The sequence below is a fragment of the Melospiza melodia genome, chromosome 5 (assembly GCF_035770615.1).
Source record: "Melospiza melodia melodia isolate bMelMel2 chromosome 5, bMelMel2.pri, whole genome shotgun sequence".
In the NCBI taxonomy this organism is placed as follows: Eukaryota; Metazoa; Chordata; class Aves; order Passeriformes; family Passerellidae; genus Melospiza; species Melospiza melodia.
This window is the reverse complement of record NC_086198.1, coordinates 70,727,363-70,744,855: the sequence shown is the minus strand read 5'-3', so window position 1 is coordinate 70,744,855 and position 17,493 is coordinate 70,727,363. Positions and strand designations below refer to the sequence as shown.

At 38.3% G+C, this 17,493-nt stretch overlaps 1 protein-coding gene across 11 annotated transcripts in view; it reads right to left on the bottom strand.

The window, feature by feature from the left end:
* Positions 1 to 17,493, bottom strand: part of FRYL (FRY like transcription coactivator) — a 162,803-nt gene that overhangs the window by 112,882 nt on the left and 32,428 nt on the right. For 8 of the 11 annotated variants that reach the window (XM_063157307.1, XM_063157309.1, XM_063157308.1 and 5 more), the window contains exon 1: positions 7,369 to 7,460. The exons of the other annotated variants lie outside the window; for them this stretch is intronic. In XM_063157307.1, the coding sequence (XP_063013377.1) occupies positions 7,369 to 7,444 (76 nt within the window). In that variant the 5' untranslated portion in view covers positions 7,445 to 7,460. Of the gene's footprint in view, positions 1 to 7,368; positions 7,461 to 17,493 lie in introns of those variants that run through there. 11 annotated transcript variants of the gene reach the window in all.

The window sequence follows — 17,493 nt, the reverse complement described above, 5'->3', positions numbered from 1 at the left end:
CCCAAATCACATGCCAGCTGTGCCTGATAGGCAGAAGCACAGGAGTTATTTATACATCCCATACTTTCCTAAGATCTCTTTATAAAATTAATTGCTTCTAGAACTTAAATGGATTCTTGAGCAAGAAACCTATAAATATTAATGTTCTAAATTAAAAATGTTATTTTTGAAGATTGAAATGGTTGTTTTTTAAACTCTCAGCAGTCTGTTTCTGAGTCTACATATATCTGATAAAAAGTACTCCCTTTGGATTTTCAAATTTATTTATAATAAATAATTATTTATTTTCAAATTCTTAGAAGAATGAGAAAAGGCAAAGAATGAAGAAAATGTTTCATATGCCTGTTGTGTTCTATTACTACTTTGAAGGCATTATATAATATATATATATACTTATTCATTAGAAGAATTTGTTCTAATCGGAGTAAAATATGTCATCATACTTTTCTTGTTTTAATAACTATACCTACTTAGGGCATCAAGTTTAAATTCTGATGAAAATTAATTAAAGACTCATAAACCATGTAATTCTGTAACTGCATTGAAACACTTTCCACATCTAGCTTTTTGACCATCACTGTATTTGAAGTACTTCTATATCAGTCTATAAGAGACGCCTGGATTTGTCTAATGAGAGTTATTAAAGCAAACTCAATGATAAAAAGTTTATTTCTTTCTGTAACCTAGTTTTCCAATAATTAGTATTCTAATGTTAAAAGCAGTTCAAGCAAGTCTATGCCTCAATATTTTATTTTCTTCTGTTATTGCAGCTTGGTAGCCTATTACACACATCAAGTTTCATTAAACTCCCCTGAAATCTCTCACAAAATGTAGTTTCCACCAGACCTACCAATATAAACCTTTGCCTGTGACATTCACACAGGCAACTGGGAATGTTAAGAGCTCAAAAACTTAATTCTTATTTACAGTAGCATGGCCCAGTTTCCTTTAGGTTCCGAGTGTCCTTTCTGATTTAGAATGGCCTTTTCCTCTTTAAACAGACCCTTTATTTTGCACTGTACCTAACAGAATTTACCAGCTCCCTTTAACCAGCATCATTACTCTTTGTATAGGAATGAGGAAGAACATTTACTTCTATAGAGTGGAAAACTTCTAACTACATGTACACAGGATATAATACAGCAAAAAAAATTGGCAACCACCTTTCCAAATAAATCAATGCCGTTGTGTCAGTTATCTCTTAAATGCTATTAAACCCCTAATGTCTAAACCTTTCCCCTTCAAATACAAAAGCACCAGACCTAGAGTGTAAAAAAAAAACAGTCAGCAGAAATGGGGTATTTGATATGGCTTGTTGCAATTGGTTTATCTGGAGCTTTCCTGAAGTCCATGCAGAGCAGGCAGTTTATTCCAGCAACAGTAGCTGACAGAGTGATTTGCATTTGGTGCACTTTCTCCTTTCAACAGCATTCTCTTCTGCAATTTGAATCATTACAGAATCTAGTTGTGGGTTTAGTAGAAAGTCTATCACTTTCATAGAAACAATTTCACAAAGGGGACCTCATTCTAGCATATCTATGTCTGATGAAGACAAATAATGCATATCTCAACATGTAATGTACTTCCTACAACACAAGTATTTTATTAAAAAATTAATACAAAGAACTTCACACAAAACAATCCTCAAAAAATTTTTGTTTTAAATAACAGTTCCATACTTTCCATCTTTATGAGCAGAGAAGTCCAAAGTAGGGCACAAAACATCACATAACCTTAGCTAATTACAACTGGTAAAAATCTGGATACATGCACTTCCCTAATGAGCATCCACACCCTAATGCCCAACTTACATGGAAGGTGTTACAATACAGACTGCTGACATCAAATAGGTAAGGCAGGCAAAAAGTATACAAGTAGGTATGAATGCTTAGCAATAATGGAAGCTAGACCAACCCCCAAATACCCAACCCGCTCCCCAGCTTCAGTCACACAGAAGAAAAATGAGCAAATATAAAAAGGCTTCTATGCAAAAGACAGGAGAGCAAGACTCAAGGATCCAGCTGAGCTGAGACATCCATACATGCCCACCAAGAGAGGCAGGCAGCCTCTCACTGCCAGGCAGCTGATCCTGAACATTCTGTTACAGGAGCCTCCTTCCCTTGACATCATTCACTTATGTGTGCTGGGTACTCTTCAGCTTCAGGGTGGTACTTGACTTTGACTAGTTTGGATGTTATACTCCAGCCTTGTTATCCTCTTCAAGCCTACATCCACTGATAGACCTTGTTGTTCCAAACATACCCAGAAACAAAGAAAGAAGGAGGAAAAAAAGTCCCACCCAATGTTCTCTTTGCATAGCAAATTTTACTATACAGAACGTTACCAGCACTTCTGCTAATGAATATGCCAACACACAACACACAATATATCTGGAATTGCAATGACTCATTATGTACCTCACGATGTACTGCACAAGAGACCATCATCAAAGGCCACAGAAGTTCATAAACAGAGCCAAATATGGAGGCCACACTCCACAATACATTAATACATTGATAAATTCACACTGTATTGGGTAATTAACTACTGACAGAAACTTGCTTTTCCCATGACAACTTAAAGGCTTTGGAAAGGTCATCATATGTCCCTTCTACAGGAAAATAAATTGCTTCTTGAGTAGTACAGGGACCTGTAACTACATTTACTAACACAAATTAGATGTAGATGCTTTTTTCAAAAAAGCAGAATTTAGTAGCTTTTCCAAAACTCAATACATTTGGATTCATATTTCATTTAAAAATTTCACTTTGCAACATGTCAAAACAGTTTTTGAGGATATAATCATAAAGAAAAATTGTTACATTCTCTAGAAAGTGCCTATCATGTTTCAGCATACAAGGCAACACTACCAACTGATGTGATCCTTTGAAGTCAGGGTTACAATAAAGAAAAAGTTTCCAACAAAAAAAAAAGACTGAGCATATTATTGTTTGGGATGCTGAAATTAACACCCTACTTAATACTGTACTTATTTAATAACTATTATTGTTTTAGTAGGCACCAAAAATAGTATCTCATGAAAATAGGACTTCTCTACATTGTGAAGTAATACTGGTTTATCCACTGGAATATAAAAGCTGTATGAACATTCATTCTCTAAAGCACAGCCATGCCACTAATAACTCTTAGCCCAAAGCACAGTCTGAAAGAGAAGCAATCATGGAACATCTCAGATCAATTTTTTTCCTCAAGTTTTATTTTTCTTTGCTCTTTAACAGTTAATGGGGAAACAAGATAAAATTTATCATACAATAATAACTTCCAGTATGTTAAAAACTGGTGCTTTTATTACTTTTAAAAAGTATAAATCACTAGCAAATAGCCACAGAAGCAGCAAATCTGTGGTTTTATTAAAAAGCCACACACAGACCCATGTATACTCTACCTCACCCATCTTCTCCTAAAGAATAAGACCATGAAGAAAACATTTGTTTTCCCAGAATTCTTCCTATGGTCCTCTTTCATATACATTCCTATAATGGCACTGTAATGTGACTTTTCTTATTTAAATTACAGCTTCACTGCTGTCTTCAAACAAACAGTCACAGGATAAAAATGAATCCACTACATCTACTTCATTAAATACTGTATTAGCAGAGCAGAACGTCTTGAGAGCCAAGAGTTCATTTTTGGTTGGTAAAGGAGGAAGTAATCTTCAAACTAATCCTATGAGATGATAAGTGAATCTTAAAAAGCAAACTCCAAGTGCTTTTTTTCATCCACAGAAAGAATGATTCAAAAGTATCTGCCAGGCAGCTTCCCAGTTTTCATGTGCTCATCAGCACCTGGCAGCCATAGTTCCAATGATTTGGAGCTTTTAAAGCTGCTCCATTTCTTTCTGATTTTATAACAATTTCCAAACCAACTGCTGTCCAGGCAGATACAGCTTGCTTTCCTGGCAGGACTTTGTTCCCAGGCTCACACGTTTCAGTAACTTTGAAAATCCCTGTCACAAACCTTTATCAAAAAGAAGCCAAGGGCAACAACCTCAGTGTAGCTTTGGCAGGGGCATTCTCAAAGTGCAGCCTTGTTCTCCTAAGCAGCATAAGTTCTTGAGATATATGCATGACTTCTGAACCAAGCTGAGCAAGGTGGAATGGAAAATCTCACAAAGCACCTCCAAAACTGATTCATCCAGAAGAGGATAGGGACAAATTCAAGGACACAGAAGCACCCACATGAAAGGTGTACCCTTCTGTTTAGTCCCTTCTGTTTACCAGATAGATACAGCACAACTGCAGCACAGCAACAGAAAGCTGTGGGATAGCTTGAAGAAAGACAATATAGCCTATTAAAAAAAAATAATCCAGAAATAATTCTTTATTTCCAAACAGGACATGACTACTAATACAGTATGTATTGGAAACACAAAAAAGCTTTTAATAAAGCAATAATGGATTGTACTTGTGCTTACTGGAAAGTCATTGTTCCTGTCCAGACTGTAAGTCCCAGAAATACTTGCCTAGTTTTCATTAAAACTTGTGTCATATCTTACAGTAAGGTATTTATTACTTAATGCTTTTCACTGTAAGCAGCACCACATTTGGTTTTTGAACCCACATACTGCATTACTAAAAGCAATTCTCATGGCATCCAGACCTCCTTAACCTTAAATGAAGGTTTTTGTGGACAAAATATAAGAGCTTTCTTACACCAAGCAACATAAACAACAATCAAAATTAGTATTTTTCCTACAGTTTAGGAACTCAGAAGAACCACTAGACAGACCACACATTGAAACTGCAATGGGCTAAACAACAGAATCCAAGAGCACTGAGATACATGATCACAACTAGGATTCCTTAAATACTAAGGAGCCAAGCAGCCCTGAGGACAAGCAAGTATAAAGCTCCCAGTTACATTCACAACTTCAGTAAGGAATCAGTTCTTAAGCAAGAACATCCTCACTTCACTGCTGGATGAAAAGAACATTCCTGACTCCATTTAAAAAGAAGTAATGCCTGAAATTGTTGGCACAGAGATAGCATTCTGAAACTAGGCCGTATGAATGTCACTTCATTGTTGTTACTGAAAGAAAAAAGATCAACTACAATAAAACCTTAGCCAGCACTGCAACATTATGCCAGCTAAGCAAGCCCTTAACCAGACCCATGGAGCTTTACTGCCTTTCTGTTACACACTTATACACTCCCTGCAGATGCTTACTTTTATGCACATGGAAATGCATGCTAGCACACCCACTCCTTTTCTGACATCCTTCAGCATGTAAAAATTTAAAGTTATGATAAAAACCATAAAAAGTAGCATTTGCACCTAAAAATTTTATGAAAACATAGCAAAAACTTTTCTGAAGCAATTTCTTAGCATATGGATATTTCTTGAATTTCCAAGCTCATCCTAAACGTAAATATTGTGTAATTCCTTGCTCTGCACATAGTACATCACTTGAATAGAGAATGTTTTAGGAACAAAGCAAATGGCTTGCCCACTTCAGCTCAGCTCACTGAGGTATGCATGTGAATCACAGCCCTTGGAGCCAGCACAGGCTGCACAGAGGGCTCTGCTCCCGGCCAGGCTGCACAGCGCCATCAGAATGCGACTCCCGCACGCTCACGGAGCGGACGTGCAGCTATGCTGGAATCACAGCCATTCCCACAAATGGGGTGACAATGCTGGGAAAAGTGAAATAAACCCCAGCTATCTCACCAGCACACATAGAAAATTGGTTTGTTGGTAGATGATCCAAGTGCCACTTCCTGATGAAGGAGTCAGGAAGATCTTACTCCGTGGGGCTTACATAACAGAGGGCATAAAGGAGAAAACATAGCACCATATATAACTGCTTCTCGGACAACCTTTTTATTATTATTACTCTCTATCTTAATATTGTTACTCTGTCTTGTCACAGCTGACAATTATCTAGTCTGGAAGCTGCAATTTATCTCCTTATCTATACAATGATATATCTAGTTGCAGACTAAATTTATTGTTACTGATTGTATCCTACGATTTACTTCAGTTTGGAAACAATATACATGAATCAACATTAAGGATTTTTAATCATTTTCATAAGATATTTTCAACTTCTACTATAAAATACTGGAAAAATCCTTCTGCTTATCTCTGTTGCAGCAAGCATGTTAATAACTACCAAGTACAATTACAAGGTATAATTTGGAACAAATACTGTTAATCTGCAAGACACAAATTAAAGAAACTAAAAAGCAAAACCTATAAGGAAAACCTGTTCTGAAACATGAATTGCTTTAACTTGTAAGACAATAGTCTAGAAGTTATCAGTCTAAAACAAATTATAGCAGTTAATACAAAAAGCAGATCAGGTCTGAATGAGCTATTAGGACAAACAAAGTATCTGCACATCTCCCAGCACTGATTAATACAGTGTATAATAAATAACTTGCTACTAATACCTTCAAACAAGACAGGTGAATATATCCTACTGTATTGGGGTAAAAATCCTAATGGAGCTATTTTGATGAAGTGTATGGTAAGTAGAAACTGCATCCCAGTACGTCTCAAGCAGCAATTAACGAAACATAAAGCTGAGATACCGGTTACTTCCAGATCTTAACTTTTTACATTTTCACATATACAAGAAACTTCAGACCTAGGAAATGCTCAGCTGACGTGCAATTACGTCATCTTTGTCACCTCCTGGCATCCTGTCATCAAGTTGCTGTGCTTACGTTAGCAGAGCCTTGGGCACGGTGCGAGGCAGCTCGGGGCCCAGACCCTGCATTGAAGCGTGTGTGAAGGGGTGACGTGAGGACAGACGGCTTGTCTGAACCAAGAGCAGCATCCTTGCTTCGCTGCTTCACTTCAGACAAGGAATCCTCCGAGAAACTCTCGTTTCAGGACATTTAGAAGATCAAAGTGGGCAGTTTTTGTAGGCATAATAATAGGTTTCAGGCACAAAAAACAATGCCCCCCTGTAAAATACACTGTCCAAGGGTGACTGAGCTCCAAAGGAGCATTTGGAGCTTGACAGAACTAAGACATCAGCAGCATCCGGTAACTCCGCAGAGATGAGCATCTACTGTCACTTCTCTTGGACAGCAAAGGGTGCAAAGAACTTTATCAGACTGAAATAACTGCAGTCTGAGAAAATAAAATAATAAACAAATATATACATACAAAATCTTTCATGAGAACTACAAAGCAGATAGCTCTCAGACTAGCTATGCCAAGTTGCATCAGCACACAGGACCACTAAAATCCTGTTTTTTAAAGGGCAATTTCACACGGCAACATGCAAAAAAAGGGGGAAAAGAAAAACAGAGGAAAAAAAATCCCCAAAAAAGAAATTTAAAAAGGGATAAGATATCTGCTACACTGCTGTGATTGCGGATGCAGCGACATACTTACTGCTACTGCCGCTCCAGGATTTCAGCAGAGACTTAATGCTGATCTCGAAGAAGAGGGAGTCCTGCAGGCTGAGCATGGTGCGGGCAGGGCGGAGCGGGCGCCGGCCGCGCCGCCGCCTCCGCCAGCACCCGCGGGAGGGACGCGCCGGTGCCGGTGCCGCCGTGACGCAGGGCCCGGGGGGCGGCTCCTGCCGGCACCGAGCCCTCCGAGCCCCGCCCCGGGGCCGTTCCGCCTCCGGGGGATGCTCCCAGCGACACGGGCACAGCGACCGAGCGCCCCAGCCCTTGGCAGCCGAAGGGAGCGACTCCTCGCAACTACAACCACAAGGGGCTATAAAAGGCTGCTTGTGCTTTTCCGAGTTTTAAATAAACTTCCAACCGATCTGTTAAAATCGTGATGAATTAAACAAACCGCCCAGCGTTGCTCTGCGCAGTGCCAAAAGCCAATCAAGCCGTCATACTAAAAGAACATCAAAATCAAAGGAGGGGTGGCGGTACGGAGGATGGGAAATCACAAATGTGAAAAACAATTGCGGTGGAGGGCAGGAAGGCCCTAAGTATTCCCACGGTGGCTGCCTGCAAAAGAGCTACAGCCGGTGGCAGTTCTGGATGTCCCAGCCCCAGAAGAGTTCAAGGCCAGGCTGGATGAAGCTCTGAGCAACCTGGTGTAGTGCTGCTATTGCAGGAGGCTGCAACTAGACTAGCTTTAAGGCCCCTTCCAGCCCAAATCCTTCTATGATTCAAACTCTCTGGAGTTTGGTTGGTGGTGGTTGTTTTCCTTAATGTCTTTTAAAGGACTTGACCTGGGGTTTGTTTGGTTTGGTTTTTTTTTTCTTAGCGTTTTCTAAAGGACTTGACATAATTTTGGTATTTCTGATGGTTTACTCTGTCCAGTATCATCTCAAACGCTACAATGGAAAGTCTCTTAGAAGTTACAGTTCTGGGTTCCTAGGGATGCAATCCAACACTGATTAACTAAATCTGTTTTAAAGTGACATTTTAAAAAATCCACAGTTTTAAAACTGCTGCCCATACTAGGAGTAAACAAGCCATGAGGAGGAAATAACACCTTTGTCCTCAGACAAATTAGATATCTGAAGTTGTAGGAAAGATTAAAGAACAGTGAACATCAAATACTTTTAAGGTTTGGGGTTTATTTGTGGTTTTGGTTTTGTTTGTTTGGGGCTTTTTAAATCTATATCCCTCACCCCACATAGACAAAAGAATTATCACTAACCAAGAGGTAACACAAACCAGTTGATGTAAAACTAAGTGGTTCTGAGTGACAGGTCTAACACAGCAGTAGAAGGACACTGGAGAAAGAATGGGACAAGCCTCTCACTGCACTAGGCTGGTTCAACCAACAGCTGCTGTCATTTAGGAGATGAACAGTTTTTATTAAGAGAGACCAGTAATCTCATTCAGTTTTCATAGTTTAAAAATAATCCAAATTTCCCCATGCAAAAAATACTTTTCTGTAATTAGATAGTAAATTGCCACCTATATCAAAATAGTACTTTTGTTCTTCCCAAACAGGTTACAGCAGAATATATATTCGCAGGATAACTCTCTGGGACTTCACATCCAACTTTCTCTCATAAGCTGTTTCAGGTAGTACTGCCCATGTAGTAGGTAGTATTACATCATATTCCTTTTCGTCACTCCTTTTATGAATACATTCAAAGTTACACTCCAATCATTCCTTTTTCCTCTTACTAAATAAGACATAGCAGAGGTTGTATTTTGTTATGGGTAGAATATAAAGGTCAGATTTTGGAGCCAGCTGATGAATTTCACCACTAATTTGAAAGACTATTAATTATGGTTGGTCTCTGACTGCCTTTAACACTGGGCTACAGAGACTTCTTCAAAGGAATCCTTGTTAACAGTGTGCATTCCAAAATCATGAGCCAACTCTCTCAGCACCTCAAAAATAATGACTTTTAAAAATACACTTTGGCTTCTTTGTAGTTGCCCTTTCCACCCCCCCTCAGCTTTTATTCTTTAAGTTATCAGTGCCAAAAACTTATTAAAAACAATCATCCCAGAAATTCCAAGAGATACACTAAAATAACCCCACAAAATTACTGGTCTCCATGTTCCACCTTCTGGATTCCTGTGAAGAGAGTTTCAACAAACAGAGAAGTTGTCAGTATTTCTGTAAAGTAGCATTTCAAAATTAAATTATTATCAGGAAATCTTTTTCAAAATTTGCATTTATTTATGTATTGAGGTGTTTGGCCAGGCAAGTTACTCAGCCTTTCATCACAGCATCTGAGATTTTGCAGCACTGTTATTTATTCATAATATCAACTCATGATCACAACAGATTGGGTTTCCTCAAGGATACTTGCAATTGCAATTTTAAATTATTAACAGAAAAAATATTAGCCCATTAACAATTCCTAAGAAATGAGAATTGTATGTACCAAGAGTATAAGCATCTCTTTCCAAAGATTTCAGTAGATGCATTGAAGACTAGGAATATATATTAGGAACCAAAATATTATGAAAAGAAAGATGTTCTTGTAATACTACATGAATATGTATGCTCTCATACATACATGAACAGACACAGCAACTTTCATTAGATGGACATCACTAATTTATTAGACTTAAAAATGGCTTTCACCAAGTATTTTCACAGTCCTCCCTTCCCCCAAGAAAGGCAGAACCAAATTATCAGTACAAGTCCATTTCACAAGTGGAGTAATGGGTCTGTCAGTATCTTAGACCTATCATATACCATCAGCATCATAAGAGTTCTCATTGTACAACTGTGCACAAGCCCTCCAACAATTCTTCTTCCTCACAACTCAATTTAACTGCTTTGTAACCAAAGGTGTGTAAATAACAATGTCTGCCATACCAGACTTCTTGGGTTTTGGTTTTCCTTTGAAATGAGTTAATGAAAGAACCTACCAAATATTAGAATAAATAGAAGATTTCAGTATAAACTACAAAGTTTAAAATGTAACCTTTTATTTTTAATAAAAACAAGAATACTAAAAGCAGGAAAGAAAAACTATGGATTACAAGCTTCTGAATCTTGGACAAGCACAGACAAGGCTAATTCTTTGAGAAGAGCCCAACAAAGATATCAACATCATATATTTCTAGAACAGTGTTAGAAAAATGTCATTTACAACAAATATTTTTTTCCAGTTCCTGATTCTCAGAGAGGAACATGAAAGAGTCTTCTGGAAAGTACACTGTGTCTAAAACTGAGAGCAACAAGTATGACCACTAAAAATACCTATCAGTATGAGTACTTATAAAAAGTCTTCCGTAAGATTAATATTTTACTATTTTAGATAAACTGGAAAATAAAGCACTTGCATTTAAATATAAGCAAATAGCTTTCATCTGGAGCTGGTTCAATTAAGAAAAAAAATCCAAAAAAGAAAATATGAAATTGAGGATCTGTGCATAGTTTTATAAATAGGCTGAACATTAAACAATTCCAATAAATACACAGTTTATATACTGATCCCAGTATACCTTTTGATTCTGGATCAATTTCACTTCTAAAGGGAGCAGACTACTCTAAAGTCTATTTTTGAGACTCTCAAGAGCCAAGGTGAGGTATGCATGAATAAGCACACTGGTATCAGTAAGCTGTTAAAAAACATGACAAGAATTGGACTGTAGGTGCAGTAAAGCAGAAGTGCTCAATCTGCAGACACAAGCTGTTTGTACTCTACTAAAATGATTCATCCAAGTGCCCAGTCCACACCATGCTTTCTGCTCTGATATGGAAAACTCTCAGTAAAGAGGATGGCCAGAAGCAAATTGCTCAAGCTGCTTCAGTGACCCAAGTCAGCAGACTCCAGGCTGGAAACAGACTGATACATTACAAGATTCACACACTGTAAGCCCAGCTGCTCCAGGAAGCATTGCACCGGCATTTGTGGGACAATTCATCCACAGCACGCTTGACCTGTGCAAGCAAAGGCCATTCAGCACTTCCACACATACCTTTGAGATGGAATTTTCAATACATGTACAGTAAGCCCAGTCACAGGACAGGCAAGATTTGCCTTGAGTGTTTTAATAGCTGGAGGACCCAAGTAATTTAAGAGATCAGAAACTTTAGCACTGTAGATAGTACAGATAACAGAACTTTTCTTTATTTGTAGCATTAGGCATTTAATAAAAATATTTCTGAAAGGATCATTATCCATACTAGGATCAATACATTTACCAGAAATGTGTATGCAAAGGCTATTTGCACAGCTTTGCTTTAATTCAAGTAGCATCATGCCATTTTCTTGGAGATGCCCAGACACATTGCTGGCAACCACTCTGAACAATGTACATCAAGTGCCATATGCATAATGCTGCTGCTGCAGTACCTGCCAGAGATCTGCCTGTGGCAAACACTGACACGCAAGGCCAACAAAAATTATTCATACAATGCTGGTTTTGCTTCACCTCTACAGGCTGCAAAGGTAAGAGGGGTTCCATGACTGAAGACATTGTTGTATTTATTATCTTAAAAGAGCAACATTTAACTTTAAAAACTTTGCTTTTAAATGGCAAAGAAATAACACTTTATAAGTAATTAATTTGTGTTCCACAGGGAGCATTACAGATTTTTAGCTTCATTTCCTTTCCCCCTCCCCTCATTTGAAGCATTGTTCCCCAGTTCTACAATAGCTTCATTTCTCTAGGACTCTAGAGAACACTCTGCCTCCCTCCCTCAAACCCCCAGTGCACTCTTGCTTTTTTCTAGTGGCATGGCCAAGATAACAGAATATGATTTTTCTACTTATCTCTCTGCAAAATAATTTAGGTTATTTTCAACAAAGCATTCTGGCATTAACACTCAATTAAAAACCAAAGCTAAAGGCATTCTTTCCAGTCACAAAAAACATGCAGCTATCCTTGCTTCTGTAAGTTCCTTTACAGTTTTCAACCCTACTACATTTATCTTCAGGATGATAAAGACCAGTAGAAAATACATTCAGAACTACAAATAATATTCCCCAATGATCAAGTTTCCAGCTAGTTCTGGAAGAACACTGAAGATACACATGCACACCCTCCTCACAGAACACAGTCTTTGAGTAGGATCAAAGAGGATGCAGTTAATATTTAACTTTTCATTAACTTAACAATATCTAGGTTGAATAGTAAGTCTGCTGTAAATGGAAAAAAAAATTAAAGGGAAAGAATCCCCCACAACCTTCAAGAGTAATCAAATAATTAAAATTCAAATTCTTTTTAAGGTAGATAACAACAGCCTTATTAATTTTGTAAGAGTTTATAGTAAACAGATACCCAGTCCTTCCTGAAAATCTAGCTTTCCAGATCAGCAAACATTGTAAGACTACAAGGAAGCAAATCAGAAATCAAAAGGTGAAACATTTCAAAAACCAGAATAAGCTGTTCTGAGATGATGTTTAACCCATCTCGTGCCAAGACAAAATGAGACAGGTAAAGTGATAGCCAAGCCTAAAGTTGCTATCACATCTCTTAAGTCTGACACATCCAAGTTTCTCAATTACCACAAGCAGCCCTGCAATTAAAATTCTGAGATTTATTCCCTTCTTAGATGCTAAATTTCAATCTTCAATGACTGCAATAAAACTTAGAGGTATAAAGCCCAATTAGGATGGTTCAGTGTCAGACAACCTGAAATAACTGCTTAAGGTCTGATCTGTCCAGTTCTGTACCGTGCCAGCCTCCTCACAGTGCTTCAGCACAAACACACCCATGCACTGCAAACCAGCCCTCAGTTTTCACCAACTTTTTAAATGGAACCTGGAAACAGTTACAGAGCTACACAGAAAATCCCTGCTTAGTTGCTGGGCGTTTAAATGGATAGAGTAAGGAAAGGCTTAACTCTGTTACCCTACAAGGCCTCAAGACAACTGCTACAAATCAGTTATGTTTCTATTTTTGTTGTTCCTCCCAAGCTGCTGGATGTCTCTGCCACTTTTACGGGAAACATCGTATTTACATTATGCAAGGATCGGTTATTCCATCCCTATAGAGAGCATCGGGGGGGCGGAAAAAGAACACGGAGAGCTTATGATTCATCTGGGAAAACTTTAAAGAAGAAAAAGTTAAAGAAAAAACACTACCTATAGGGATAAACTCAGCCCAGAAGCTGCAATCTATTAAGCCTCACGAGGGCAATAGTACTTGGGCAGAAAATATTCTTGGCTGCAGATTACCACTAAACTCACAGAGCAGCTGCAGATCCTTGTGTGTGTGCTTGCCCTGCGCCTGGAGGTGAACTCCTGCTCTCCTCCCTCTGCCATAAGCAAAGCTGAGTGTTTGCTCCTGAGCCACTGTCACTGCAGTCCACTCCTGCTCATACATTAAACACCAGAGAGCCCTGCAGATGCAGATGCACGTCTCAGTCAGCCACCTCTGCCACAGGGCACTTAACAGCAGGCAGAGGATGGGCAGGGGCACAGTGAAAAGAGGGAACTGCTGCAGGGGTCTCTGTAAAACCTCCTCACAATCACAGCCTACCAACTTACTCCACCACAGCTTCAATCCCCATGTAGGCAGCTCTGCACACAGAGTATAAGGACTTGGACAGATGTACTTGAGAGTCAGGAAAAGGAAAGCAAGAAGGGGCAAGGCATGGACAGCCAATTTTCTCTTGAGGTTTCAACTCCTAAACCTGCCTTTCCTGATGTTTGTTACACAGGGCAGGAGCATATGGATCTCCACCACCCAATATCAGAAATAAATGGAGTCATTACATTAATATGGCATTCTTCACAGTTGAACTTAACTGGCATATTTCTTTACTCCAAAGCCAGAAAATATTTACAGCACCTTTCTTTAGTGCTTTAGTTACCAGGATTTAAACAAGTATTTTTAATGCTGAATTTTGCAGCTCTCCAATCTCTGTCAAACACATATTCTTGCAGGAACCTGAAGCATAAGTTAAAAATAGAGATGCTTTTAAGATTTAAAAAGGTAATTAAAAGGTAAAACATATATTTTTTTGCAAATCAGAAATAAAAATTCATATGAGTGTCTTTTCTGAACCTTTATCTTGAGCATGCATGCTGTTACACTAAAGAAAAGCAAAATAAACACAAAAATCAGAAAGGGGGAGAACCAGAACTAGTAACAAACCCAAGGGCGGCTAAATGCAACAGTTAGATACTAAACACTTAACACACACTAAAACTTTACAAGGCCATGTTTGTCTGGAAGCTCTGCAAATATTTCACGACGCAGAGTTCCTTACAGTGCCATAGCTGGTGGACTAGAAGCCAGTCTGTGCCAGCAGCTGCCCAGCCCAGCACTCCACCTGAACCACGGCAGGCAGCTCTGCACCCACACACCTGCATCGGGCACAGACATCCAACCACAGCCATGGTGTCACCCCACTGCAAGCCCTGCTAATGACTGAAAAACGAACAGCTGAAATCAGCTGGTAAAAACATGCTCACATAACATGGACAATGTGCTTTAGCTTCTTCTGTTCATTCAGCTGGCTCTCCCTATTTGTCAGTCTATTATCTATTGATAGAGCATTTGCATGCTGCACATTTTTCCCAGTAACTGATATGAACATGTCAATTATCCAAACATACAATGTACCTAGAAACATCTAACTTCCTCAATAACTGGGTAAATTAACCTACTCTGCTCTGCACAGCACCTTCCATGGAAATAGAATTTATGGAAACCCCAATCAACAAAGAAAAAACAGTTTTAAACTAACTAATAAACTGAAAACAACATACTAGATAAATGCAATATTTTAATACAAGTTTTGAGTTTCTTTTATATGTATTACTGGTTTTCCTGTTTTAACTTAGAAAATACTTTGAAATTTAAAACATCCATCCTTCAGCAAGTCATCCTCTCAAAAAAGTAACTGAGACAAAGCTCACATCAGTGCATTTTTAAAGATGCCAAGTGACACCAGACAGTTTTGAGTCAGTCTAATGCAACCATGCAACAGCATCCTGGTGTTAAGAGTATCTGAAGCTTATATTGCCATACTGGTCTTGTCAATGAGCACTGAAAGTACCCCAAGAAATCAGGGCCCACAACATGCCTGGCACTACAGATATCAGCTAAAGAACTGTTATTACTTATGTAGTATCACCCTACAAAGGCATATTGCACAGCTCATTAAGTGAGGATACACCAAGTCCTGAACATCCAGAGCACGTCATGAAAAACTGCTGCAGACAGAAACATCTCTTGAGAAGGTTCCATTGGTAAAGTGACATGGCTTTCTGAAAGTTTTACTTGTCTTCTCAAAACAGTAGTGCATTTGGATTTCTCGTCACAAATTCTTTCTTTTATAAATAAATACAAGCATCAAAAATGTACAAGCATGAGTCAAGAATCCTCCTGTCTGGGAGGGTGGTTCCTTGCTTGAAGGGACCTTTTAGAACTCGGCTGGAGAACAAGGGGATGCGTGTCGAGTGAAACAGCCAACGTCACTAAGACTGCTTCCCAAATCACAGCTACTCTGCAGTAGCATTCACTACCTGAGAGAACATACTCTTACTTGAAGAGCAACTAAAGCTATTCAGTGTTAAGTTAGAGACATGAAAAATGACATTTACTGAAAATGGAAAGGCTTTCCAAAGTAGCCCTTGATAAAGAGGATGTAGTTGAAGTAGTAGTCTTTTTCCCCCAGTTTGGATCCACACAATAAAGGAACACACATAAAATTAGAACTCACAGGGTAAGAACCATCCTGTTACCAAAGAGCTTAGAACAAAAGCAACTAGAAACATAGAAGTTTATAAACAAAGACATAAAACAGTTAACAAATGCAGCCAACAGAAACTACCAACAGTCATCAAAAATATCAATTATTGAAAAATATCATATCGACTCTTCCACTTAAAATTCACATTTTCATTAGAAACAGAAAAAACATGCCTAAAGGAGATTAAGACTAGTCTGATCACCTACAAACCAAAACTTTTCCATTTGAAACACAGACCTCTTTTTCAAGTGATAACTGAAAAACTGTTTCACAATGTTCTAATCCTAACCTTTCTGTAACTTTAATCTGAATTGCTGGTATCACAAGTGTGGCATCTTCACATGAAGCTGCTGAATGAATCCTGCTAGTAAATACTATACAGACCTTTCAAATATATTCTTGAGCATTAGGGGGATATTAGTTGGGATTTTTTTTAGCCCATAGATCAATTTCAATGTTTTAAAGGATAACAGTTTTTTACTTCAAAGAAAACAGCTCCTTAAAAATAAGCTGATACTTTTATTTTACATGCTATCCAGCCTTTTATATACTCTACCTTGGGATCACTAACAGACATTATTGATAGAACAGATTTTAAAACTTAATCTGCTACGTGCAAGACATATACAAGTAAAATTTGAAACAGGAACAACATGCCAAACTATTCTATCTCTCTCAAAATGTCACTTCTAAAGCCTGTGGCCACCTTAGACGCAAAATATTTCAAGAATATTTTTGTTCTTCTATTACCAGTATATCATAGATAGAACAGTTTTACAGTAGCAGATATTTTTGCAACAAGTTTCTCCACATCTTGTTGACTTCAGCAGCTTTTGTAAAATCTTCTGAAAACTTGTTTATCTGTCTATGTTAAGTTTTTTCACATCCCCCACATGTATCATGTCTCTCCCCCTCTCCTTCAACTTTAAAGCTTTATTTTGTCCCTCTCACAATTATCTTAAAAATAATTGTAGATTGGCAAGGTCAAGAGATGTTTGCTTAATTTACAATCTTCCCACTAAATTTTATCTGCATTATTTCAAAGAATTAGTCTGAAGATAACATTTCAATGAATATTTGCAGCTAAGTATTGTCCAATTTAACGAGGTTTTCTTTTCCCTTAATAAACTGGAGATTTTATTCTTACTTTTCACCATACAATCTGCAGGACAAAGTCAAAAGAACAGAAAAACAAAGTCCAAACAGCAGGTTTATTGACATTCACTTCCTAGATTTGCTGTTGGTTGTTTCTCACAGCATTCTAGTTTGCTGCCTATCCACTGGTATTGAAAGGGAAGGGAGGTTTCCTCTGGTTTAGCAGTAGAATAGTCTCACCAAAGACAGATGTGCAACCGAAATACCAAAAATCAATATGCAAGACAACTACACAGGTGGAAGGGTACAATCTCCTGTTCACAG